A 26,205-nucleotide genomic window follows, 5' to 3' on the forward strand; every position below is an offset into this window, starting at 1 on the left:
CCACATGCCGCGGAGCGGCTGGGCCCGTGAGCCATGGCTGCTGAGCCTGCGCGTCCGGAGCCTGTGCTTCACAACGGGAGAGACCACAACAATGAGAGGCCCACATACCGCAAAAAAAAAAAAAAAAAAGAGAGATAGTGGAAATCTAGCCCAACTTGGGTAACAAGAGAAAATTTCATGTACTTCCACATTATAAAATGAAAGCACGTATAAAAATGCTGAGTTTAAAAAATTGGGAATAAAAAAAGATTTGTGTATAAAGAATGTTTATTACTAGCTAAATATATTATTTTAAAAAATGTTTACTGGGCTTCCCTGGTGGCGCAGTGGTTGAGAGTCCACCTGTCAATGCAGGGGACACGGGTTCGTGCCCCGGTCTGGGAAGATCCCACATGCCGTGGAGCGGCTAGGCCCGTGAGCCATGGCCGCTGGGCCTGTGCGTCTGGAGCCTGTGCTCCGCAACGGGAGAGGCCACAACAGTGAGAGGCCTGTGTACTGCAAAAAAAATAATAATAAAATAAATAAATAAATAAAAATGCTTATTTTTTCCATGGAATAAACATAGGCAAAGGGTCAGTGAGACATACCCAAGACTTACATAACTTTTAAAATTAAAATAGATGGGATAGGCCTTTTGAAGCAATACATAAAATACAGATATCATGAAGAAAAATATTGACAAATTTACTTCATAAGAATTTAAAACTAGGGACTTCTTTGGTGGCACAGTGGTTAAGAATCCACCTGCCAGCACAGGGGACACGGGTTCGAGTCCTGGTCCGGGAGGATCCCACATGCTGCGGAGCAACTAGGCCCGTGTGCCACAACTACTGAGCCAGTGCTCTAGAGCCCACGAACCACAACTACTGAGCCCATGTGCCACAACTACTGAAGCCCGCACACCTAGAGCCTGTGCTCCGCAACAAGAGAAGCCACGGCGATGAGAAGCCCGCGTACCACAACGAAAAGTGGCCCTCACTTGCTGCAACTAGAGAAAGCCCGCACTCAGTAACAAAGACCCAACGCAGCCAAGAATAAATAAATAAATAAATTAATTAATTAAAAAAGAAAAGAATTTAAAATCATGCACAATGAAAGATATCATAAGCAAAGTTAGGAAACAACACTGTCACATATGTAGCAATGGATTAACGTGCATAACTCTTACAAATAATTAAGAAACAGACAAACGTCTTGGGACTTCCCTGGTGGCAAAGCAGGTAAGACTTTGTGTCCCCAATGCAGGGGACCCAGGTTCAATCCCTGGTCAGGGAACTGGATCCCACATGCATGCCGCAACTAAGAGTTCGCATGCCACAACTAAGGAGACAGCGAGCTGCAACTAAGGAGCCTGAGAGCTGCAACTGGGGAGCCCGCCTGCCACAACTAAGACTCAGTGCAACCAAAATAAATGAATGAATGAATAAATAAATAAATAAAATATTTAAAAAAAAGAAAGGCACACGTCTTAGAAAAAATGGCCAATGAATTAAAAAATGACAATTGACTGAATAAATAAAAAGTCAAAAAAATACCAAAAAATGCTCATCTTCATGAATAATTAATGAAATGCAAGTGAAAAAAAATCAGTGGAAACTCATTTGTCTGACTTACTAACTGATCTGCAGGATTAATCATATTCTCTTTTCCTTCTGTGACATCCACGGATTTTGAGTACTATCAAAGCTGTAGGTTAGTATATGTTGGCCTTCGCATTCTTATTTCTTCTAGTTTACCAAGAATAACTCAGGTTTCTTACTCAATGCATTTATGTCAGTTATACTTGTTATTGCAACTATGTAATTTACTTACCTATTGTGAAAAAGCTCTGTGTCTCTGAAAACTAATTTGAATGCTTTAGAAAGACTAAATAAAGGTGAAGAGCTTTAAAAAGCTCTGTAACTGGTTGTGGAAGAAATTAACCTAAAAGACTAGGTAAAAATATAAGAATCTAGAAGGATATAAACTCAGATGAATAAGCGCCACTAAGTTCTCATCTCACTCCAAAAAAACTAAAAATGGCAAATGAAACATAATTGGCACAGTTTATGCATGAAAGACAATGACAAACTCTGTAAGTGTGTGTGTGTGTATAATTTTTTAAAGGAATTTCTCTGTAACTCTGATTACCTGATCAGTTATTCGTCTTGATTTCCAGAAATAGAGAATTTCTTCTATAAAGAGATACCTTTCTTTCTCCTTATCAGATTAACAAAAATGAACAAAAAAGAATAATATCTTGTGGTAGTAATGGTGCATGTAAATAGGCACTTTGACACCATGCTGGTGGGAGTGTAAATTTGTATAATTTGGGGGAAGATTTATAGGAGGTTATTTATCAAAATTAAAAGTGACTCACTAGTAATGAGGACTGGATTTACCTACCATTTGAACAATTTTAAAAACCAGACAAAACATACAATAGTTTCAATAACTGGACATGAGGCAATGATGGACAGTGATCCCTAAGAGATGGAGAACAAGCAAGGACAGCTCTACTGCTGCCTCAGATCACAGTCTTGAGAGAGTTCCCAGGCTGTGGTGCGATTCGGGAAAACCTAAGTGGAATTCAACAAGCAGAGCTGAGGAGAAAGAGTGAAGAATCTAAGAAGAACAAAGAGGCTAGTGTTTGCAGGGAGGAGTAACAGTAAGAAAAGAGCTGCACAGAAAGAGAACTCCTGAGATCTGCAGAGGGTCCCCATTTAGTATTCAGTAGAGTATTAATCAGTTCACCTTTGTGAGGAAGTTGCCTGAGGCCAGGGAAGTAACTGCCTAAAAAAGTTACTGCTCCTCATGCTCACACAGGGCCGTGAACAGGGCCTATTCTCACTAGCCAGCCAGAAAGCCTCATAATTCATAGTACATTGGGTAGAGTTCTCAGAAGTGTCTTGCCTTAAGAAGTGGGGACTAATTAGTTCTAGAATAAATGCTGCTGTGGTCCCACCAACAAATCTTAAAAGCAAGATTGGAAAGAGTCAAACTGTTTTCAAGTAACTTAATTGTATCCTTGAGCTTGTGAAGAAAACTCAAGAGTATCTACAAATATAAAAATGTCCAGCATCCAACAAGATAAAATTCATAATACCTGGCATTTGATAAAAAATTTCCAGGCATGCAAAGAAGAAAAATATTATTCATAATGAGTAAAAACAATCAAATGAAACCCACTCAGAATGTAAATTGGTGCAGCCACTATGGAAAACAGTATGGAGGTTCCTCAAATAACTGAAAATAGAGTAGCCATATGATTCAGCAATCCCACTCCTGGGCATATATCTGGACAGAACTATAATTTGAAAAGATACATGTACCCCTATGTTCATAGCAGCACTATTCACAATAGCCAAAACATGGAAACAACTGACAGATGAATGGATAAAGATGATGCGATAGATATAATGGAATACTACTCAGGCATAAAAGAGAATGAAACAATGCCATTTGCAGCAACATGGATGGACCTAGAGATTATCATACTAAGTGAGTAAGTCAGAAAGAGAAAGATAAATACCATATGATATCACCTATATGTGGAACCTAAAATATGACACAAATGAACTTACCTATGAAACAGAAACGGACTCACCGACATAGAGAACAGACTTGTGGTTGCCAAGTGGGAGGGGGAGGTAGGGGAGGAAAGGATTGGGAGTTTGGGATTAGCAGATGCAAACTATTATATATAGGATGGATAAACAATGAGATCCTACTGTATAGCACAGGGAACTATATTCAATATTCTGTAATAAACCATAATAGAAAGGAATATGAAAAAGAACACATATATGTATACCTGAATCACTTTGCTGGACAGCAGAAATTAACACAACATTGTAAATCAACTATACTTCAATAAAATAAATTAAAAAAAAAAGAAACCCACCTAGAATGGACACAGATGTTAGAATTAACAGACAAGGTCATTCAAGCAGCTATTTTAACAGTCTTACCTACGTTCAGAAACCTTGAGGAAAAATGAAACATGTTAGGTAGGGACACAGAAGATATAAAAAAGACTAAAATTTAACTTCTAGAGAGGAAAACTATAATTTATGAAGTAAAAAATACACTGAATGAGATTAATGGCATATTAAACATTGCAGAAGAAAATTTTAGTATATTTAAAGCATAGAAAATGAATTTATCCAAAAAGAAACATACAGAAAAAAGAAACCAACTAAAAAAGAAAAATAGAGTATGCATGAGCTGTGAGACAACCTCAAGCAGCCTAATATATATATAACTGTAGTTCCCAAGGGTGGGAGAGAAGAAAATTTCCCAAACAAAATTCGAAAATTTGATGAAAAGCAGAAATCAACAATTTTGAGAAGTCTAATGAACTTAAGAAGCCTATGGAAAACTGCACAAAGGTACATTGTGACCAAACTGCTCAACACCAATGATAAGATAAAATCTTAAAAGCAGCTTGGGTAGGCAGGGAGAGACACATCATGTACAGTGCAAAAATAAGGAGGACAGGACATTTCTTGTCTGAAACAATGCAGGTGACAAGACAATGGAGCAACAACTTTCAAGTACTGGAATTAAAACACCATCAACCTAGGGTTCTGTTATTAGTGAAAATATCTTTCAAAAGCAAAGATGAAATTCTTTTTCAGATATTTGAAGCTGAAATAGTTAATCGGAGATTTGCATTATAATAAATGTTTTAAAAAAATTCTTCAGGCAAAGGGAAATGACATCAGATGACACCTACAAAAAGAAACGAAGAGCACTGGAACAACTTAGATAAAATGAACAAAGACTTTGGTCTTTGAATGACATAAACTACCAAAACTCAAGAGGAAGAAATAAATAGTCCAAATAGCCCCATATCAGTTAAAGAAATTAAACTTATAGTTAATAACCTTCTCACAAAGAAGACTTAAGGTCAAAATAGCTTCACTGGTGAATTCCACCAAACATTTAAGGAAGAAATAATACCAAGTCCAATCAAAATCTTTCAGAAAACTGAAGAGAAGAGGACACTTTCCAATTTATTCTATGAGGCTAGTATTACCCTCAATCTAAAACTGGACAAAGACATTACAAGAAAAGAAAATTACAGGTCAATATCATTTGTAAATTAGCTTTGTAATTTCTTGACAAAATTTTAGCAAATCTAATTCAAAAATATAAAAAGTGACAGTACATCATGACCAAGTGGGTTTCATCATGGGAATGGGGTAACATTTAAAAATCAAAGTAATATATCATATTAGCAAAATTAAAATAAAAACCAGGGAAGTATTTCAATAAATGTATAAAAAGCATTTGATAAAATTCAACAGTCATTCCTGATGGGGGAAAAAATCTATCAAATTAGGGACAGAAGGGAAGTTATTCAACTTGATTCAGTGATTTATGAAAAACCTACACCAACAGCTAACATCATACTCAATGGTAAAAAGCTGAAAGCTTTTCCTCAAAGATCAGAAGCAACAAGGATGCCCACTCTCACCACTTCTGTTCAACATAGTATTGAAAGTCCTAGTCAGAACAACTAGGCAAGAAAAAGAAATAAAAGGCATCAAATCAGAAAGGAATAAGTAAAATAGTCACTATTTGCAGATGACATGATATTATGTACAGGAAACCCTAAAGACATCACAGAAAACTGTTAGAACTAATCAACAAATTCAGTAAAGTTGTAAGATACAAAACTAATATACAAAAATTGGTTGCATTTCTGTATACTTAATAACAAACTATCAGAAAGAGAAATTAAGAAAACAATGTCATTTACAATTGCAGCAAAAAGAATAAAATCCTAGGAATAAATTTAACCAATGACGTGAAAGACCTGTACACTGAAAATTATGACATTTATGAAAGAAACTGAAGAAGACACAAGTAAATGGAAATATATTCCATGCTCATAGACTGGAAGAATTAATATCATTAGAAACGTCTATACTACCCAAAGCAATCTCCAGATTCCATGAAATCCTCATCAAGATTCCAATGGTATTTTTCATGGAAGTAGAACAAGCAATCCTAACATTTATATAGAACCACAAAAGACCCTGATAGATAAAGGAATCTTGAGAAAAAAGAACAAAGCTGGAGGCATCATGCTTCCTTGATTTCAAACTATATTAAAAAGCTATAACAATCAAACCAGTATGATTTTAGAATAAAAAGAGACATATAGATCAGTGGAACAGATTAGAGAGCCCAGAAATAAACCCACACATTATGATCAATTTACAACAAAGAAGGCAAGAATACACAATAAAAGGTTTGGGGGAAGCTGCACAGCCACATGCAAAAGAATGTAACTGTACCACTATCTTACACCATACACAAATATCAACTGAAAATGGATTAAAGACTTGAACGTAAGACCTGAAACCAGAAAACTCCTGGAAAGAAACATAGGCTGTAAACTCCTTGACGTTGGTCTTGGTGATGATTTTTTGGATTTGACATCCAAAGAAAGGCAACAAAAGCAAAAATAAACAAGTGCGACTATATCAAACTAAAAAGCTTCTGCACAGCAGGAGAATAGATCAACAAAAGGCAACCTACACAATGGGGGAAAATATTTGCAAATCATATGCCTGATAAGGGATATATATAAAGTATATATATATATATATCCTTTATATACTTTATGTATATAAAGTATACAAAGAACTCATACAACTCAACATCAAAACAAACAACCTGATTAAAAATTGGGAAGAGGATATGAATAGACATTTTTCCAAAGAAAACAGACAGATGGCCAATAAACACATGAAAAGATGTGTCACTAATCAGCATCACTGATCAACAAGGAAATGAAAATCAAAACCACAATGAGATATTACCTCACACCTGTTAGAACTGCTATTACCAAAAAGACAAGAAACCCTTGTGTACTGTGGTGGGAATGTAAATTGGAGCAGCCACTGTGGAAAATGGTATGGAGGCTTCTCAAAAAATGAAAAATAGAACAACCATATAATGCAGCAATTCTACTTATAGGTATTTATCTGAAGGAAACAAAAACACTAACTCAAAAAGATATATGAACCCCCGTGTTCACTGCAGCATTATTATTATGTTTTTAATACATTTATTTATTTTTGGCTGTGTTGGGTCTTCGTTGCTGTGCACAGGCTTTCTCTAATTGTGGTGAATGGGGGCTACTCTTCATTGTGGTGTGTGGGCTTCTCATTGCGGTGGCTTCTCATTGCAGAGCACAGGCTCTAGGTACACGGGCTTCAGCAGTTGTGGCGCACGGGCTTAGTTGTTCTGCGGCATGTGGGATCTTCTTGGACCAGGGCTCGAACCCATGTGCCCTGCATTGGCAGGCGGATTCTTAACCACTGCACCACCAGGAAAGCTCGACTGCAGCATTATTTATAATAGCTAAGACATGGAAACAACCTAAGTGTCCATCGATGGATGAAGAGATAAAGAAGTTGTGGTGTGTATGTGTGTAAATATATATATATATGGAATATTATTCAGCTATAAAAAGGAAGGAATTACTGCCACTGCAACAACATGTATGGACCTTAAAGGCATTATGCTAAGTGAAATAAGTCAGACAGAGATAAACAAACACCCTATGACCTCGCTCACATCTGGAATCTAAGAAACAAATAAAACAAAAAAAACCCAAAATCATAGGTACAGAGTACAGTTTGGTGTTTGCCAGAGGTGGGGAGGGAGTTTGGGGCAGGGTGCAATGGGTGAAGGGGATCAAAAGGTACAAACTTCCAGCTATAAAATAAATAAGTCCTAGGGATGTAATGTACAGCATGATGACTATAGTTAATAATACTGTATTGTATATTTGAAAGTTGCTAAGACAGTAGATCTTAAAACTTCTCATGACAAGAAAAAAAATTTTGTAACTGTGTGTGGTGATAAATGGTAACCAGATTTATTGTGGTGATCACTGCACAATATATACATATATCATAGCATTATATTGTATACCTGAAACTAATATAATGTTATATGTGAATTATATCTCAATTAAAGAAACAAAACAAAAAGCTGGAAAAAACTGTTGTTAAAAATACTAAAGTATAAGCCTTTTCCCTTTCTTCCCCAAAAAAAAAAGGAAGAAAAGAAAAAGAAAAACCACAAAAATACCCTAGATTAAATTCCTCAAAACAACAACAACAACAAAAACTTACAGGTAGCATCAAACTTTATACTGTAAGCACAACTGAATGCTTTCCCCTACAATCAGGAACAGGACATGCCCACTCTCACTTCTTTTTAACATTGTACTGGAGGTTCTAGCCAGTACTAAATTAAAAAAAAAAAGACATATAAGTCATCCAGATTAGAAAGGAAGAAACAAAACTGTCCTTATTTGCAGTTGGCATGACCTTCTATGTAGAAATGTGATGAATCTACAAATATGCTACAAGAGCTAATAAGTGAATTAGGTAATAACACAGATACAAAATCAACATATAAAAATCAACTGCATTTCTATCTACTATCATTGAACTATCAAAAATTGAAATAAAAAAAAACTTGACCATTTATAAAAGCATCTAGAAATATGATATCTTTAGGGAAAGATCTGACAAAAGAATTAAAGATCTCTAGAGTAAAAACTACAAAACACTGTTGAGAAAAATTAAAGAAGATCTAAGTAAGTGGTGCCGTATACCATGTTCAGAGGTCAGAAGACTTGTTTAGATGTCAATTCTCCACATATTGATCTACAGATTCAATGCAACCTCAAAACAAAATCCCAGCAGTTTTTTAAAATATAGAAATTGACAAGCTCATTTCTAAAATTCAAATGGAATAGCAAAATACTTAGAATAGCCAAAATAACTTGAAAAAGAACAAAGTCAGAGGACTAACATTACTTAATTTCAAGACTTAATATAAAACTATGGTAATCAAGACAGTATGGTATTTGTATAAAGATAGACAGAGATCAATGGAATAGAATACATAGTCCAGAAATAAACTCACATATATGTATATGATCAATTCCTTTAAACAAAAGTGCAAAAATAACTCAGTACCAAAAGGCTAGTCTTTTTAACAAATCCTGCCTAAACAATTGCATATACATATATTTTAACAAAAGGAATTTTGGTCCACATCTTGCAATATATACAAAAATTAACCCCAAAAGGACTATTGATCAACTATAAAATATTACACTTAAAAAACTTCTAGAAGAAAATATAGAAGAGCATTTTTGTGACCTTGGAGTACAGAAAGATTTCTTGGATACACCATGAAAGTACGACCCATAAGGAAAAAAATTGATAAATTAGACTCCATCAAAATTAAAAACTGTTAAGAGAATGAAAAAACAAAACACAACTGAGAGAAAATATTTCCAAATCATATATATGAAAAAAGATTTAAATCCAGAATCTATAAAGAAATATCAGAATTCAATAAGAAAACAAAAAACCCAAATAAAAAAAATGGGCAAAAGATCTGGAAACACATTTCACCAAAGAAGGTATACAGATGATAAATAAGCAAATGAAAAGATGTTCAACATCATTAGTCATTAGGAAAATGCAAATTAAAACTACAATGAAATACTACCACAAACCTATAGGCTCTAATAAATACTGACCATGTCAAGTGTTAGGATATCGAGGAACTGGAACTCTCATACATTGCTGATGGGAATGTAAAATGGTACAGCTACTTTGTAAAACAGTTTGGCAACTCCTTAAAAAGTCATACAACTACCATATCATCCAGGCATTCCACTCCAAGGAATTTGCCCCAGAGAAATTAAAACATTTGTTTGTATACATATGTTCATAGCAGCTTTATTTGTAATAGCCAAAACTCAAATGTCCATCAACAGGTAAATGGATAAACACATTACGGTGTATCCATACAACAAAATACTACTCAGCCATACACATGATACATACAATATGGATAGATCTTAAAAGATTTAAGTTAAGCTGAGTAAAAGAATCCAGACAAAAAAATGCATATTTACTATATGATTCCATTTATATACAAATCTAGAAAATCCAACTTATCTATAGTAACAGAAAGCGGATCACTGGATGCCTGGGGACTGGAAGTGGGTTGTGTAGGGGTGGGATGTATTGATTATCAAGGGGCACAAGGAAACTTTGGAGCATAATTGATATGCTTATTATATTGATTGTGATGATGGTTTCACAGTATCAAAACATATATCAAAACTTTGTCATTTTGGACCTTAATAAGTCTGTTAAAAAACTGAACAAACAGGGGCTTCCCTGGTGGCACAGTGGTTGAGAGTCCACCTGCTGATGCAGGGGACACGGGTTTGTGCCCCGGTCCGGGAGGATCCCGCATGCCGCGGAGCGGCTGGGCCCGTGAGCCATGGCCGCTGGGCCTGCGCGTCCGGAGCCTGTGCTCCGCAACAGGAGAGGCCACAACAGTGAGAGGCCCACGTACCACAAAACAAACAAACAAACAAACAAAAAAACTGAACAAACAAAATTGGTGCACTTATACAAGAGAAATCTATGTAGCAGTTTTAAAGAATGAAGTAGGGCTAATAAATACTGAAGATTTCCAAGATATAGTGTTAGATAAAAACATAAAGTACTGAGTACTGTAAATAACCTGTTACCATTTGTGATTTTATTTTAAACAAAAAAGGATATTCAACCAACCTATCCAATAATTGTTTCTACATGCATAAACTATCTCTGGAAAGATACCCCAAAATTGATGAGAGAGACAAAGAGAGAAGGAGGGAGGGAGGAGGAGTGAGAATGGGAGGTTGAGAGAGAAAGAGGGAAATGGGGGGTAGACTGGGGTTTGGAATAGAGAGAAACTTACTTTTCACTGCATACCTTTTTGAACTATGATTTTTTTCCCCCACAAATGTACCACTTTTTTTTTTTTTTTTTTTTTTTTTTTTTTTATTTTTTTTTTTTTATTTTTGCTGTACGCGGGCCTCTCACTACTGTGGCCTCTCCCGCCGCGGAGCACAGGCTCCGGACACACAGGCTCCGCGGCCATGGCTCGCGGGCCCAGCCGCTGCGCGGCATGTGGGATCCTCCGGGATAGGGGCACGAACCCGTGTCCCCTGCATCGGCAGGCGGACTCTCAACCACTGCGCCACCAGGGAAGCCCCTGTACCACTTTTTAAAACGAACATTGATTCCATTTTGGAGGATCTGTCCTATAGCAACACTGGTGGAAATGCCAAAAGATACATGTACGAAGCTATCCATTGAACCATTGTTGTAATATGTTAAAGAAATTGTTTAAGGAAAACAAAAATTGGGATACACTGCTTACATTTAATATATTTTTGTAAACGTAGAAAATAATAGCCTAAAATGTACACTCATTTTCTCTCTCTCGCTCCCTTTCTCTCTCAGAAAAATCTGAAACTACACAGACTGATACAAACAATTATCTCTGGGGATGGTTCTAAAGGGTCAGACAAAGAAGGGAGAGGTATGTGTAGTGATTTACATTCTAAGTTTCTGGATTGCAGGAAAGTTTTTTTTGGCAATCAGTGTATATTTCCTTTTAAATTAAAAGGTCTCAATAAAGAGTATTTTTATTTATTTATTTATTTAATTTAAAAAATTGAGCTATGATTGACATAACTCAATGAAGATTTTCAAAAATCAAAATAAATTAAAATTGGTTTCAGTTTGCAGTATCACCGTAATAGATGTGAAAGTGTGCTAGTTTTACATCAGACTTAGTATGATATGCTCACCCTTTTCCGCGCTTCAGACTTCTGGAAGCACTCATGCTGTATGAAAGTAGCTGCAGCAGAAATCCTGGACGGCGGCGTGTGGTCTGCCTCAAGCATACTCACTGCTCGCTCCAGAGTCATCTCCGTGTCTGCATTCCTAGACAAACAGTCACAGATTCAGCAAAATTCCAAACCTGCCCTCTCCTGTCAACTTGATCCTCCAGAGATGACTTGGCTAATATCAGGAAGCACCTAGAACGTCTGAGCCTTGGCTCCTCCTCAGCCAGAGGAATAATCAGCCTTTGAGATCAGAAGGTATAGGAAGCTAGCAGCAGAAACATTCCAGCTCTGGTCAGACTAGCCTCTGAAGATACCACTGAATTGAGAAGAAACTTAACTCTGTTTAAGATAAATATGTATCTTACATGAAATTTAAAAGAAATTTGGTCACAGAAATTAAAAATTATTCCTACCCTGGTAATGTCACACTTGTAAGTTAAACACCTTCCCTCAAAAATCATTAGATTTTTCTCACAGCTGCTCAAAGTCTGTTATTTCACCTGAAAATCAGTTTTAAAAGAAGCATTCTAAAAGTGCTCTTATTTGATGAATATAGTAGTATGTAAACAGTACAAGCCAGGAAAACTGAGTTTGTTTGGTTAAAATAAGTCATGCTAGTGTGACAGAATCCATCAGGAAAGGTAATTATTACATGCAACAATAAAAAGCCCTTTTTTCTTTTTTTTTTTTTTTTTTTGCGGTACGTGGGCCTCTCATTGTTGTGGCCTCTCCCGTTGCGGAGCACAGGCTCTGGACGCGCAGGCTCAGCGGCCATGGCTCATGGGCCTAGCCACTCCGCGGCATGTGGGATCTTCCGGGACCGGGGCACAAACCCGTGTCCCTTGCATCGGCAGGCGGACTCTCAACCACTGCGCCACCAGGGAAGCCCTAAAAAGCCCTTTTTGAAGACAATTTTATAAACATTCTGTTACCATTTGCTTTGCCGTTGTAATGACATTCAGTTTGCATCTATCTAGTAGCATACTCTGTCCTCTACGAATTGCAGGTGTGTACAGTGTTATGAAATCTGACTCAGTTCGATACTGACAGGATAATTTATAGAGAACAAATAAAATTGCTATGTGTAAAACAATAGCTCCCAAATGCCTCACAGAAGTGGCATTTTTCCCCCCCTTTTACTTCTGCCTAGAGGGTGACTAGGCTAGGCAGCCTATTACCAAGGTGGATTTGCACTTCCTTTTTTTCTTTTGCACATTTGCACTTCCTTAAGTATCGCCTCAGAGAAACCATACTCAGGATGGCAACATGTTAGGACTGTGGCTAAAGACATGCTTTAAAGGTAACCTAGGACTTTTTGGGGCTTCAAAGAAGGTTACACCTGATTCATTTCAGGTAATGGAGACTCCAAAGACATTATGGGAGGGAATTTTCCAGTACCTGCTAGCAAGAACAGTGAGGAAATTCTCTCTTATAGCTGGCTAACCCATCAATACATGCACCTGTGTACAGAGGTGAGCACGTGTATGTTGTGAATGGTTGTGTGTGAGTGGGTGTGGCACAGGTGAGGATAAGAGTAATGGGCCTCATGACTAAAAACTAATTTCCACTCCTTCTGAAACACATGTTCAAACACAGAAGTGTTACCTCATGCGTATAAGGGTATTAAAAATGAAGCACTTCTGGCACCTATACTGAGAATTATATAATGATCTCATATTTTTAACTGTTGGGACTTAGCAATCAAGTTAATTGGTAAAAATGTAGGCTATTTTCACTAAAACTAGAATTTGAATCACTTTTATTTAATATAAACACCCCTTTAAAAAGAGATGGAACCTCCATCCTGTTTTCCAATAGTTAGCTAGTGGGAAGCAGTGGCATAGCACAGGGAGATCAGCTCGGTGCTTTGCGATGAACTAGAGGGGTGGGATAAGGAGGACGGGTGGGAGGCTCAAGATGGAGGGGATATGTGGACAGGTATATGCATATGGCTGATTCACTTTGGTGTACAACAGGAACTAACACAGTACTGTGAAGCAATTATACTCCAATAAAGATCTATTTAAAAAAAAAGAGATGGAAATTTTTCATATGCATGGACTCCAATTCCTTTACAGGGAAATCAAAAGTGAAATTAGTTTTAAGTCTTTTACCATCCACCACTACAGGTGTTTAAACTAACGAAAGATCATTCATAACCTAAGAATAACCTCCTGTTTAACACTTCTTTTTTTTTTTTTAAGATTCAGCCATTAATGTACTTCCTAAGTCATAAATGACTCAGGAAAGTTTGAATTCCCAAGTCTCTAACACCAACAATCAATTCCATTCCTGAACATGATTCACAAAGAAGCTCTGCATTCACTACCAGCCAACCTAATGCTACTTTACTTTATCATTAAAAACAATTCCTAAACATAATGAAGACTTCCTCAACAAGAAGGTCGGCCACAGCTGTCAGGGCATCAATTTCCTGTTTTGTTATTGTCTGTAAAGTCCAACTCTATAACATGGCATATGTTCTGACTCCATCTCCTGCCATCCTCCACCCCATCTCCTCTCCTTCCCCTGATGGACTAACCCATCCTCCAATCACACCAGACTTTTAATCCTTCTCTAAACACTGCATGCCTCTTCACAAGCCACTCCCTCTGATTTTTCTACAAAGCCCACCCTTCTACCTTTTTTTTTTTTTTTTTTGCGGTACGCGGGCCACTGTTGTGGCCTCTCCTGTTGCGGAGCAAAGGCTCCGGACACGCAGGCTCAGCAGCCATGGCTCACGGGCCCAGCCGCTCTGCAGCATGTGGGATCTTCCCAGACCGGGGCATGAACTCGTGTCCCCTGCATCGGCAGGTGGACTCTCAACCACTGTGCCACCAGGGAAGCCCCCCTTCTACCTAATTCTTAATTCTTCAGACTCAATTCAAATATCATCACTTCTGTGAAATCTTTCCTGTATCCCTACCCCCAGCTAGAGCTATTCTTTTCCTCCTCTATTTTCCCATAGCACTCCTCTCGTTTCCCAACAAAATTGGAGTCTGCTAGTGCAACACACAGCAGTCAATCTAATGACACAGAATTGTGGTGAAGGAAAGTACAGCGTTTACTTCAGGGCACCCAAGCAAGGAGAATGGGCAGCTCATGCTCAAAAGACCAGATGGCTGTCAGGGAAGGGTTTTTGTTTTTTTTAAAATAAATTTATTTATTTATTTTTAGGGTCTTTGTTGCTGCGCGCAGGCTTTCTCTAGTTGCGGGGGGTGGGGTGGGGGGGATACTCTGCATTGTGCACAGGCTTCTCACTGCGGTGGCTTCTCTTGCTGCGGAGCATGGGCTCTAGGCATGGGCTTCAGTAGTTGTGGAACACAGGCTCATGAGTTGTGGCTCACGGGCTCAGTGTTATAGCTCGTGGGCTCTAGAGCGCAGTCTCAGTAGTTGTGGTGCACGGTCTCAGCCGCTCCGCGGCATGCGGGATCCTCCCAGACCAGGGCCCGAACCCGTGTCCCCTGCACTGGCAGGCGGACTCTTCACCACTGCGCCACCAGGGAAGCCCCAGGGAAGGGTTTTTAAAGGCAAAATTAGGAGTGAGGGTTGCAGGGTGCCTGATCAGCTTGTGGACATTCTTCTGATGGTGGTGAGTTAACAGGATGATGTTCCAGGAATCTCAACAATCAATCTTCTGGTTCCAACCAGTATGGGGTCTAGGTGTTGGTGGTCAGCACATAGTCACTATCCACAATGAGTGGCGGTCCTAGTTTCTTCAGAACAACTCAGAGATATGTGTTAGATTGTTATCTATATCCCTTCAGGATGAACTAGGAGTCCTGTGGCTCCATTGTTCTAATCATTAACTACTTGAGCCTGCTCTTAGGAACTCAGAGAGGGCCTAGGAGACAAAAGCCTTTCTTCAAACAAGAAAGGTGGGATATGGAGGGAATTTTGCTCCCAGGCAAGGCCCTGCAGGGTCCTGCTTGGTTTCACCTCAATCTCTCTTCCTCCCTACTTTATTCCCTGCTTCCCTTTCGTCCTTCTTTCTCCCCTTTCTGCTCACTCACAAAACATTTCTTGAAGCCTGTAGAAATGTGGCTTGGGAGATGGGGTTGGGGAGGGAAGCATCAGGATGAGCAGCTGTTCCTCGGCCCCATTATCCACTGAGCATATTCTCCAGAAGTGAGTCTTTTCAACAACTTTAGTTAATATGTTAATATGATATCAATATATGTTTTACAAAAATGTAAAGAGGAAGCAGTGTAAAATATCACTGGTCAGAATATGAGACATTATATGAAAAAATTAAAAACGGTCCTATTTTTTAGGTGTGCAATCCCTCAGCAACCGCATTCCTGCCAATAATAATACAGCCCTGCCCTAGGTTGGTTCCCAAATATTAGAGTAGCTCTGAAGGCCAAGCAAACACCAGATGATGAATGAAGAGATCCCTCGTGTTGTCAGATGCTTAGGAAATGCAAATCGCCCTACCTCACAAAGATTTTAGGTGTGATGAAAGCACTGCTTTGGAAAGATGACTTTGGAGTGGATATGTGTCTCCAGACACAGTTTTGAGGGCACTACAAGAGTCTTAGCTGAAGCAATAAAGTTGTGAACTGGGCTGTTAAAAATGGAAATGGAAAGAAAGATATAACTAAAAGAGACCTGAGGAATCAAAGAACTAAAGAGGTTGGTAATTAAGAGGATGTGAAGGGAAGTTATTATGACATCTTTTCTGCTCTGTGTTGCTTTATGTCACAAAGTTGACTGGTGATCCTACCAGAGATAAAGTCTCTCACCTTTCTTTCCCTCTACTAATACATCACTCTTTTGTTCTCTGAATTCCTATAGACACTAGTACAACCTAGCACTTGATGTGTCTTATTTTCTTTTTTACGGATCCTCTGTGGTGCTTACTGCAGTGTTGGGTACACTGGAGCAACCTAATATTCATTTGCTGAACCACCAGTCCTCCACAGGTACAGAAATCATATTTTCAGTAAAACTGATCTACAGTGTTTTACTTGGTGATTTCTTAAACCTTTTTCATTAGTCTGATTTAGAACAGTTGTTCACTATCTCTCTTTACTCCAATGTTTTGATTTTCAGCTGCATTAGAAACTGACCAGCCATTCTTCTTTTAGAAACAAAGATCCGTTGTTTAATACCTTATGTCATTATGTAGGTTTATAGTTTTATCTAACTACTCTATAGGAACGTTCCACAAATGTGAAAGAACACTTCTTTACATGTGGGACTTTCACTAGACGTAAAAAAGCAGTTTCCAAATATAGGGACTGGATAGAGGTTGAAATATGAGACACTACAAGGCAAAGGAGAGCAGAGTGTGTGTTCTCAAGGGCAGAGCTCTCACGGGGCAGCCCGGGGAACTGAAATGAGCCATGTGGCACACCAAAGGAGGAAGAGAATCAGATATGGATGCCACCTTGATCATTATAGGAAATATCCCAGACGCCCTTTCCTTTCCATACATAGCAAAAATTTCAAGAAGTGTTCATTTCTATGATTTCTGGTCTCTAGGATGGCAACTTTGGGAATCATCAAGAATAGATTTCTTTCCCTTTATTTTAAATTTCTTGACCCCAAGTATTCCTTCTAGTCTTTGAAATACGATCAGTTATTTTAATAAAATCCACCCTATTAAAACAATAACTCGAATTAGAGGGGGTACAGATAAGAAAACTAATAACCACAATATGCTATTCTGGTAGAGGCACCCACACAGTACAGCTCTCTGGGGCTCCTAAACTAGATTGTGAGGGGAGTGGTCAGGGAAAGGGTGGTAACTGAGATAATTCCAGAATCATGAGTAGCCAGCCAAAGCTACTGGGAGGAGATAGATAGATAGATAGATAGACAGACAGACAGACAAAGAAAAGAAGGAAGGAAGGAAGGAGGAAAGAAAGGAAAGAAAGAAGGAGGGAAGGCAGAAAGAGAAAAAGAAAGAAAATATGTGAATAAATATTTTCCATTATGGTAAGTAAAAGAGGTTCGAGGTGGTTTGACTGTTTGGGGATGTGTTTGGGGAAGGTGATGATGACAGGTGGAGGACAGTAGAAAGAGATGAGACTAGAGTGATAAGCATAGCTGAAAACATGGGCCTTGTGTGCCATGGTAAAAAGCACAAAAATTTGGTGGAATTATGGGAAGGTTATAAATTGGAGAGGGGAATCATCAGATTTGGGAAGACCATTCTAATGGTCCTAGAGAATGGTTGAGTGAGCAAGACCAGAGGCAGAGAGACCTATGCAATAGAGACAGAAAGAAGGGTAAAAATTTAAGGCCCATTAAGGAGAATAAAATATGGCTTGGTGATATGTGACTATGGAGGGAAAAGATAAGAATGACTCCCAGGTTTGTAAAGATAGGACTTAGTATGAGAAGACAGTTAGAAGTAGAGGGTAGGGAAGAGCTAATAGATTTAGTTTTGAACACACTGAGTCCATGACTTTGTTAGAAATACATACAGATCTAGAGTTCAGGATGGAGGACAGAGCTGCAAATAAAACACTGGGAATCACAGGATACAAGTGCAGTACACAGGGCCTCTTTAGAAGAGCACCAAGACCAGAAGAGAAGGGTTGATGAAGATGACTTCCTTGGGAATGCAGAAAAGTCTTCTCAGAGAAGACTAAGACATGGCTAGAGAAAACCAGGAGAAGTTGGTGCCCCGACAACCCAGGGAAGGGAGAATTTCACAGATAGTGGTGTCAAATGCTGCCCACAGACTGAGTAATATAAGGACTGCTTCAGATGTAGCATTAAGGCAGTCATTGGTAGATCTGTGGGGAGCCTATTTCAGTGAAATGGTGGGGACTAAAGCCATACTGTAGTGGGTTGATGACAGACTGGGAAGTGACAAGGTGGTGGAAGCAGTGTGGGGACACAGAGATGCAAGAAGAGAAGAATGCCAGTTGCTGGAGAACGTGGCACAATAGTTTTGTTATTATTAGAATCATTTTGTTAAAACTGTGCTTGACACAAATCCTAGAATACAGTAGGCATTTAATACATCTTGAATTATCCATTTAAAAGACTTGATCAGCTTTTTCCTCCATAAATAATTACCTCATGTATTTTTCTTCTTTATAAGTGTGTCCATATTGACAAAGATCTGCTTTCTACAAGAAATGTTAGAAGTCTCATGCTCGAGCTTCCCTGGTGGTGCAGTGGTTGAGAGTCCGCCTGCCGATGTAGGGCACATGGGTTCATGACCCGGTCCGGGAAGATCCCACATGCCGCGGAGTGGCTGGGCCCGTGAGCCATGGCCGCTGAGCCTGCGCGTCCGGAGCCTGTGCTCCGCAACGGAAGAGGCCATGACAGTGAGAGGCCCGCGTACCGCAAAAAAAAAAAAAAAGAAGTCTCATGCTCAATTTTGCTTTATAAAAAATATTTCTTGCTTCAAGATTAGATTAGCCCTAACATCTTTTCTCACCGGTGCCTACCTAATCAATGAGTATACTGCACAATTTCACTTAAAGGGATGATTAAAGGTAACAACTTTCATTAGGAATTTTTAAAAGTCATGTATTTAATGTTTTACCATAATGAAACTACATCATTATTTTGGGAGTTATCCATTTCTTAACCTTTCTCTTAGTGAGTTCCTCAGTTTAAGAAATTTGTGCTCCAGCATTAAACTTGAATAAATGTTAAAGTTCCAAAACCTAGATTAGTCAAGGTATAAAGTAAATAGGATAGGCAAAGGAATGACTTTGAAACTTCAATTATTTTAATTATTCAGTATTGCAAAACAAAACCCCTCCAATCACTGAATCAAAAAGTAAAATTATCAGGTATCAAAGGAAGGAAAGAGACATCTAGAAATTAGCTGCCTTTGCTTAGCTCCATCTTTTTGTGGTAGTGTTATCAAAACAGCATTTGAGGTTCACTCTTAGCACCAGGAATAAACACTTCTGCCTTTTTCCTTCCTTTATTTCAAGGAATGATTGAGAATAATTGATGCATGCAATTATCCATTTTTTGGTCTACTCTCGAGTTAGCTCTCATTCAAAGCAGATTTTCATATAGCCAAGGGGCAGCCATCCCTTTAGCCAGCATCTAATTTGGAACAGATGGATTAAAAGTCACATCTCCCCCGCAGAGCTGCCATACAAGCAGGTAGCTTGGCCCCTGTCCCTGAGGCAAACAGGCTAATCTGTCAATTAGGCAGCTGCCTGAGAAGTCATTGTTTTAATCACTTATCTCTGGAAGCCTTTCTCTGCAGCCCCAGGAGCGCCAGCTCACATGGGTAAGAGCTGTGGGAACAGAATGTGCTGGCACCTACCGTGCTGCAGATTGAGAAGGGGACTCACCCAGCCTGCGCGTCGGTGAAAGTGCTTCTCTCCGCGAGCACGTTCCCACTTCCTCCTGCTGCCACTTGGCCCACGGTCATGTGGGTCCTCCTCCCGCCGAACTCGGCCTCCCTCGTAGTGCGGGTGCTGTGGAAGGAGCTCTGATGCCAGGACGACCGCGCCGCCCGGCCCTGTGTGCCCGGCTGCACGGACGCCGGCCTGGCCTGCCCCGCGGCGGGCCCCGCAGTCACGTAGTTCTCCTTCTCCAGGAGGTTGCCCAGGCTGTGGCTGGTCCCAGGCCTGGGGTACGTGAGCACCACCGGGTGGACCTGGGCGCCGTCAAAGACAGCGTCGTTCACAGACCGGTACTGGTAGCGCCTGTACGTGTCGTAGTGGCGCTGTCTGCCCACCGCCCCGGAGTGGCTGAAACCCACAATTTCTGAGCGGGCGTAGCGAGGCGGCACGAGAAGCGTGGACCTCCTGCTCTCTTGCTGCCGCGAGGTGTGCCCGGCCTGGCTTCTCTGGCTGTACTGGTGCTCGCTGTGTGCGTACTGAGCCCGCTCAGGGCTGCTGTCCGGGGAAATCTCAAGTCTCCTCAGAGGCTGCCTCAAGTGCCTTTCTTCCACTGACTTCTGAGAGCTGTACTGCGAAGTTCCTCTCCCCCAGCGACCTTCATAAGTGGTAGCTGTGCCTGTCTGCACAAGAGAGAAATAAAGTTTAAATGAGGCATGAATCAGTTTTCATCTTTGTTGAAGATTAACTATTCTAGGACTATTACACAAGGTGTTGGTTTCTCTGAATCACACGGAGAAGTCAGCTCCTTTCTGGGTAAAATCTGTTTTTAAACAAGACTTGGTTGTCTAGTTATTTGCACCAGGATTTAATAGTTTAAAGTTTCCAGTTTTCCATGGTGTCCACTTCTCATAATTCATTTAGGAAATGGTAATACTTGAGAACAGTAAACATTAAAAAATAACCTACAGAAGTTTAAAAATGTTTTCTTGGTAACCTGGTAACTAGGGTTATATTCTTTGGTATCCTACCTTTAGCATGTCATAGGTTTTAGAAACAGGGGAACGCCCCCCAGCAAAATCATTTTCAACCAAGTGTAGATTGTAGACATATTCAGGAACACTGCTAGTTCGGTGAAGATTTCCTGTAATCAAGCATATATTAAAATAATATAAGTGGGCCAATCAGTAAAGATTATATAACAACAATATATTTTAAATTTAAGTAGTTAAGGTCGGGACTTCCCTGGTGGTACAGTGGTTAAGAATCCACCTGCCAATGCAGGGGACACGGGTTCGAGCCCTGGTTCGGGAAGATCCCACATGCCACGGAGCAACTAAGCCTGTGTGCCACAACTACTGAGCCTGTGCTCTAGAGCCTGCGAGCCACAACTACTGAGACCATGTGCCACAACTACTGAAGCCCTTGCTCCTAGAGCCCATGCTCTGCAACAAAAGAAGCCACTGCAATGAGAAGCCCACACACCGCAATGAAGAGTAGACCCCACTTGCTGCAACTAAAGAAAGCCCATGCGCAGCAACGAAAAACCAATGCAGCCAAAACTAAATAAATAAATTTATTTTAAAAAAATTAAGGTCAATGACAAGTACTAGATTTACATTAGTGTTTATTTATTTATTTATTTATTTTTTACATTAGTGTTTTTTTTTTTTTTTTTTCTTTTCTTTTTGCGGTATGCGGGCCTCTCACTGTTGTGGCCTCTCCCGTTGCGGAGCACAGGCTCCGGACGCGCAGGCCCAGCGGCCATGGCTCACGGGCCCAGCCGCTCCGCGGCATATGGGATCCTCCCAGACCGGGGCACGAACCCGTATCCCCTGCATCGGCAGGCGGACTCTCAACCACTGCGCCACCAGGGAGGCCCTACATTAGTGTTTTTTAAGTGCTAGGTTAACAGGACCCTTGGATATGGCAAATGATTGCAGGTTATGACAACATTCTCCACAAGCTTTTCAAACTAAAAGTTGAATTAAAATTAAAAATATTTATTTAGGGGCTTCCCTGGTGGCGCAGTGGTTGAGAGTCCGCCTGCCGATGCAGGGGATGCGGGTTCGTGCCCCGGTCCGGGAAGATCCCACATGCCGCGGAGTGGCTGGGCCCGTGAGCCATGGCCGCTGGGCCTGCGTGTCCGGAGCCTGTGCTCCGCAACGGGAGAGGCCACAGCAGTGGGAGGCCCGCGTATCACACACACACAAAAATATATATATATTTATTTAAAAAATTTTTTTTGAGAAAAGGGAAGAAAGGAGAGAGGAGATTTTCACAAAAATCTAAAAATGTTATTAACTACAGTTAACAGTTCGGTAAGTCAGAGGAATATCCAAGGCAGAAACTCTGAAGCTTCCTGAGAGGATGTAGGTGAAGACAATAAATACAATGGGTGGTGTGGTCAAAGAAAACATGGATCAGCTTGAAAAATGCCAGCCCTGGGCCTGAGGCATTTGGCAACATGAGAGTTAGGCAGGAGAGAGAATCAACTTGTACACTACAAACGAATTGCGGGCTAGTTCTTAGTTTGGGGTATAACAAGTCAGCCCTTTCCTGCAGACACTGCATAGGAGGCAGCCCTTCCTGCTCAGCTCTGTGGGGCCTGCAGGGACTCTCAACTGAAGCAAGTCTTAAAACACTCCTCTTTGAGCTTAAAAAGCTCCCAGCTTTTTGTTTGTTCTTTTGTGATCTCCCACTGCCCTACAAAAAAAAAAAAAAAAAAAGCCTAATCAAAATAATAAAAGATCTCTAAAACCTAGGTAATTTCTAGTTCCCTAACTTTAACCAAAATTACTGTGTCATGTAGCATTCTTTTAGAAATCAGAGGAAAAAATAAAATACTCAATTGACTCTTGCAGGATTGAGAGACTTGCGAAAGATGTTGGGAATAAAACAACAAAGGTAGACCCTTTCCAGTACAATTGGAACATAGCAACATATTTTCCAATAAATTGTTATAGAGTCTAACTGACAATACTTTCACAAGTTATTTTGAGGTAGAGGGGGAATGGAGAGTGTTGTTGCCAGAGGGCTAAAAAGTATGAATCCATCCCAAATTATGTTTGTATATGTGTCTTACTTCCTGGAGCCAAATAATCTGGCTGGTAAACAAGTTTCAGGCCTCAAGGGGTCCTGGGGGAGGCAGCTGCAGGCTTGTAACTGTCACCCTAAAGACCACAAGAGTTGAGCTAAGCCAGTCTTCTCCCGTTTCCAGGGGCCTGATTTCTTCTCAAGGGTTAGCAAAAGGTCAGGCAGCCCCTTAATTTTTAACTTCAATGACAGAGGATGCCTGGAACCTGGACATTGAATAAGGGAAAGGAATCTTCCGTCCGACCCCAGAGCAAAAGCTGTGAGAGGCTTAAGTACAAGCTCTCAATGCCTGCCTGAGGCTCCTGCTGAGGCTGCCCAGGCAGTCGGTAGTCCCCAACTCGGGCCCCACTGTTCCTTCTCTCACCCCCACCCCCACCCCAGGCTATCAGGGAGGCAGGGCTGCAAGGGTCCTGCTGGTGTGGGAAGGGAGGCTAAATGTTTAGTTTAACTCACGTTGTTGCTGGGGCTGGTAAGGCTTTTTAAAGCAACTCCTTACATTTCAATACTACTTTTCTTTAAGGAGCTCAAATTATTTTATTTTTCAATACTTTGTGATGCAGGGTTAGCTATTGGCATGTCCCTTAAAAAAGAGGGAAACAAGTTACTTGCTTCAAATTGTGAAGAGATTTAATATCAGGTTTGAACTCTGGGCTCATCCTTTCCACTGATCTCTACTATTTGACTGCACTGTGGCTCTTCTGAAACTGCCATTTATCAAAACCCTGGAGAGATTATTATTATCATAGTTTTTCTTTAATGAGAACCAAAAATAGTCATTCTCTTTCCTCTAGAACCTTTACCTGGGCAACTCCAAATACTCTGTAAAAGTTCTTTATTTGCTGACATAAATCCTTATAAGGAAGCTTCTCCTTCAGTTTTCAGATGAAAGAATTGAGACCGATTTACTGGTTCCCAAAATAACTACAAGGTAGTTGGTAACAGGGAATAAAATCAGATTAGATCTTTAAACCACAGACTCTCTTCCTGTTCAAGGAAAGTTGTGACTCCTGATAGTCAACCTGCAGGATAGCTCAATAGATGGTTTCTCTGGTTAAAATGCCAATCTTAAACAACAAATAATGCAGGTTAATTTGCCTAGGCAGTCGTTGAGTTTGAGATCAGTATAGTGGATTAATGAATTAGCAGCTGTGTTCTAAGATTTTAAAGAAATTTTGAACTGGGTAGAATTAAAAAATAAATATTAATCAGAATGGAAACTAATCTCTTTAAGGCAAGTCATTATTTTCTGTTCAATTGGAGAATAAAACACATAACAATATGACAGTTAAACATATAAAATAACTCAGCCACGCCCTTCTCCAAAAACAGAAATAAGAAAGCAACAAAAACATATTATACATACCGGCACATACTGCTTTAAATAAATCCAACATAAAAATCCATATTTTCTAACATGGAAAATTAGAGCATGACTATATTTCAAAGGGCTTGCTTACATCACAGATGTAGGTATCCTCCCTAAACTGTAGAAATCTGTGGACTTGGTCTGGAGCCTCCAACTCTACTCCTTTCCGTGTGTCTGGACACATCACCTAGATTTATTTCCCATAATTCCACCTCCTAACAGAGTTGCTGAGAAAGAGGTTTACCTGAGAAAGCATACATTCAAATACTTTTAAAATTATAAAGCAACATGCAAAAATGAGATACGGTTTTGTTTTGTTTTGTTTTGTTTTTGCGGTACGCGGGCCGCTCACTGTTGTGGTCTCTCCCGTTGCGGAGCACAGGCTCCGGACGCGCACGGGCCCAGCCGCTCCGTGGCATGTGGGATCTTCCCAGACCGGGGCACGAGCCCGTGTTCCCTGCATCGGCAGGCGGACTCTCAACCACTGCGCCACCAGGGAAGCCCCTAGATACGGTTTTAAAAATAGAATTTGGGTCACAAAATCTGTTTTTCACACATTTTCATGAATTAATCTGTTGTAGAAAGAGGGATAAACTTTTTGCGTGCTTTAATTTACACTGTGTTGTACCTAAGAGTTTTTATTCGGGTACTGAATTTAGCTTTTTCTGGTTATTTTTGATTGACCCAACCACTGAGAATGATCATTTTGTGGTTTTAACTGGTCATTCATTTCACTTACACACTGCATAATGTGCTTTTGCTGTCTCCTAAAGAAGGCAATGATTTTTAGGGACTATTTCAAATTATTAATCATACTGTCTCAGGCAACATTATCCAAACCTTTTCTTCTAAGAACACTGTGGACATCTATGGAGCCCACTTTAAGGGAAATGAAGGACACAGTTACAGAACTCCATCCTCCTCAAATAACAAGCAATTCAGGTCAAAGCAATTGTGGGGGCAGGGTGGGAGGGTGAGAACGAGGGGGGTTGGTTTCGATGGAAGGATTCCAAATTGCTCGGAAGACTGCAGAGGTGCAGACCTCACAGGAAATGTAATTTTCTCTCTTTCCAATTCTGAATGTTAGTCTGAATGATGTGATCCCTAAGCAGCTGTTCGTGGGAAAATATCTTGACTTCTGGTCGTCTATGCAAGTGTTGTCCAAAATAATGAAATACTGTTAGGGTCAAAAATAGAAAATTAATTTCCATAATCAGTTCTTTGTAGCTTTTGTGACCAGCTTTATTACCCAATTGGTTAAATTTAATATAGTTATGAAATCAAATTGACAAGCCTCTGTTGTGACTCCATTACCGGTATCTGGGCACGTTTAAAAATACAGCTTCCCTTATGGTAAGTAGATGATAGAGAGTTGCTAAACAAACAAACAAGACCTTTAAATAACCTGCTTATATTAGAGAGAAGTGAGTAGCATTCACATTCAGAGAAGCATCTTTTCTTTCAAGCATCTAGCACTCTCTGAGCATAGGTGAAAAACTGATTTGGTTCACACTGAGCTTTAAAAGGAGAATGTGTAGAGATGGAGGTATAAGAAATTCCCGTGAAAACAGGTATGCATAGAAATCAGTATGTGTTCACTACCAGTACTGATTTAAATGCTACAATTTATTGTGCTCACAATCACAAGCAGTTGCCTTCACTGTGTGGATTCACAATGGTCTTTTTGATGGAAAGAGATTAGATTCTGGAAGTCTGAAAGCTCTAAAAGCTATCACTTTCTTGTATTT

At 39.9% G+C, this 26,205-nt stretch overlaps 1 protein-coding gene across 1 annotated transcript in view; it reads right to left on the minus strand.

The window, feature by feature from the left end:
• PKP2 (plakophilin 2) overlaps positions 1–26,205 on the minus strand; it is an 87,184-nt gene that overhangs the window by 52,640 nt on the left and 8,339 nt on the right. Inside the window, exons 2-4 of the mRNA XM_081248847.1 lie at positions 21,027–21,139; positions 20,005–20,678; positions 11,684–11,819 (exon numbers count right to left, since the gene is read on the minus strand). Of these exons, the coding sequence (XP_081104973.1) occupies positions 11,684–11,819; positions 20,005–20,678; positions 21,027–21,139 (923 nt within the window). The remainder of the gene's footprint in view (positions 1–11,683; positions 11,820–20,004; positions 20,679–21,026; positions 21,140–26,205) is intronic.

The sequence above is a fragment of the Mesoplodon bidens genome (genome assembly GCF_964165515.1).
Source record: "Mesoplodon bidens genome assembly, chromosome: 11".
Lineage (NCBI taxonomy): Eukaryota > Metazoa > Chordata > Mammalia > Artiodactyla > Ziphiidae > Mesoplodon > Mesoplodon bidens.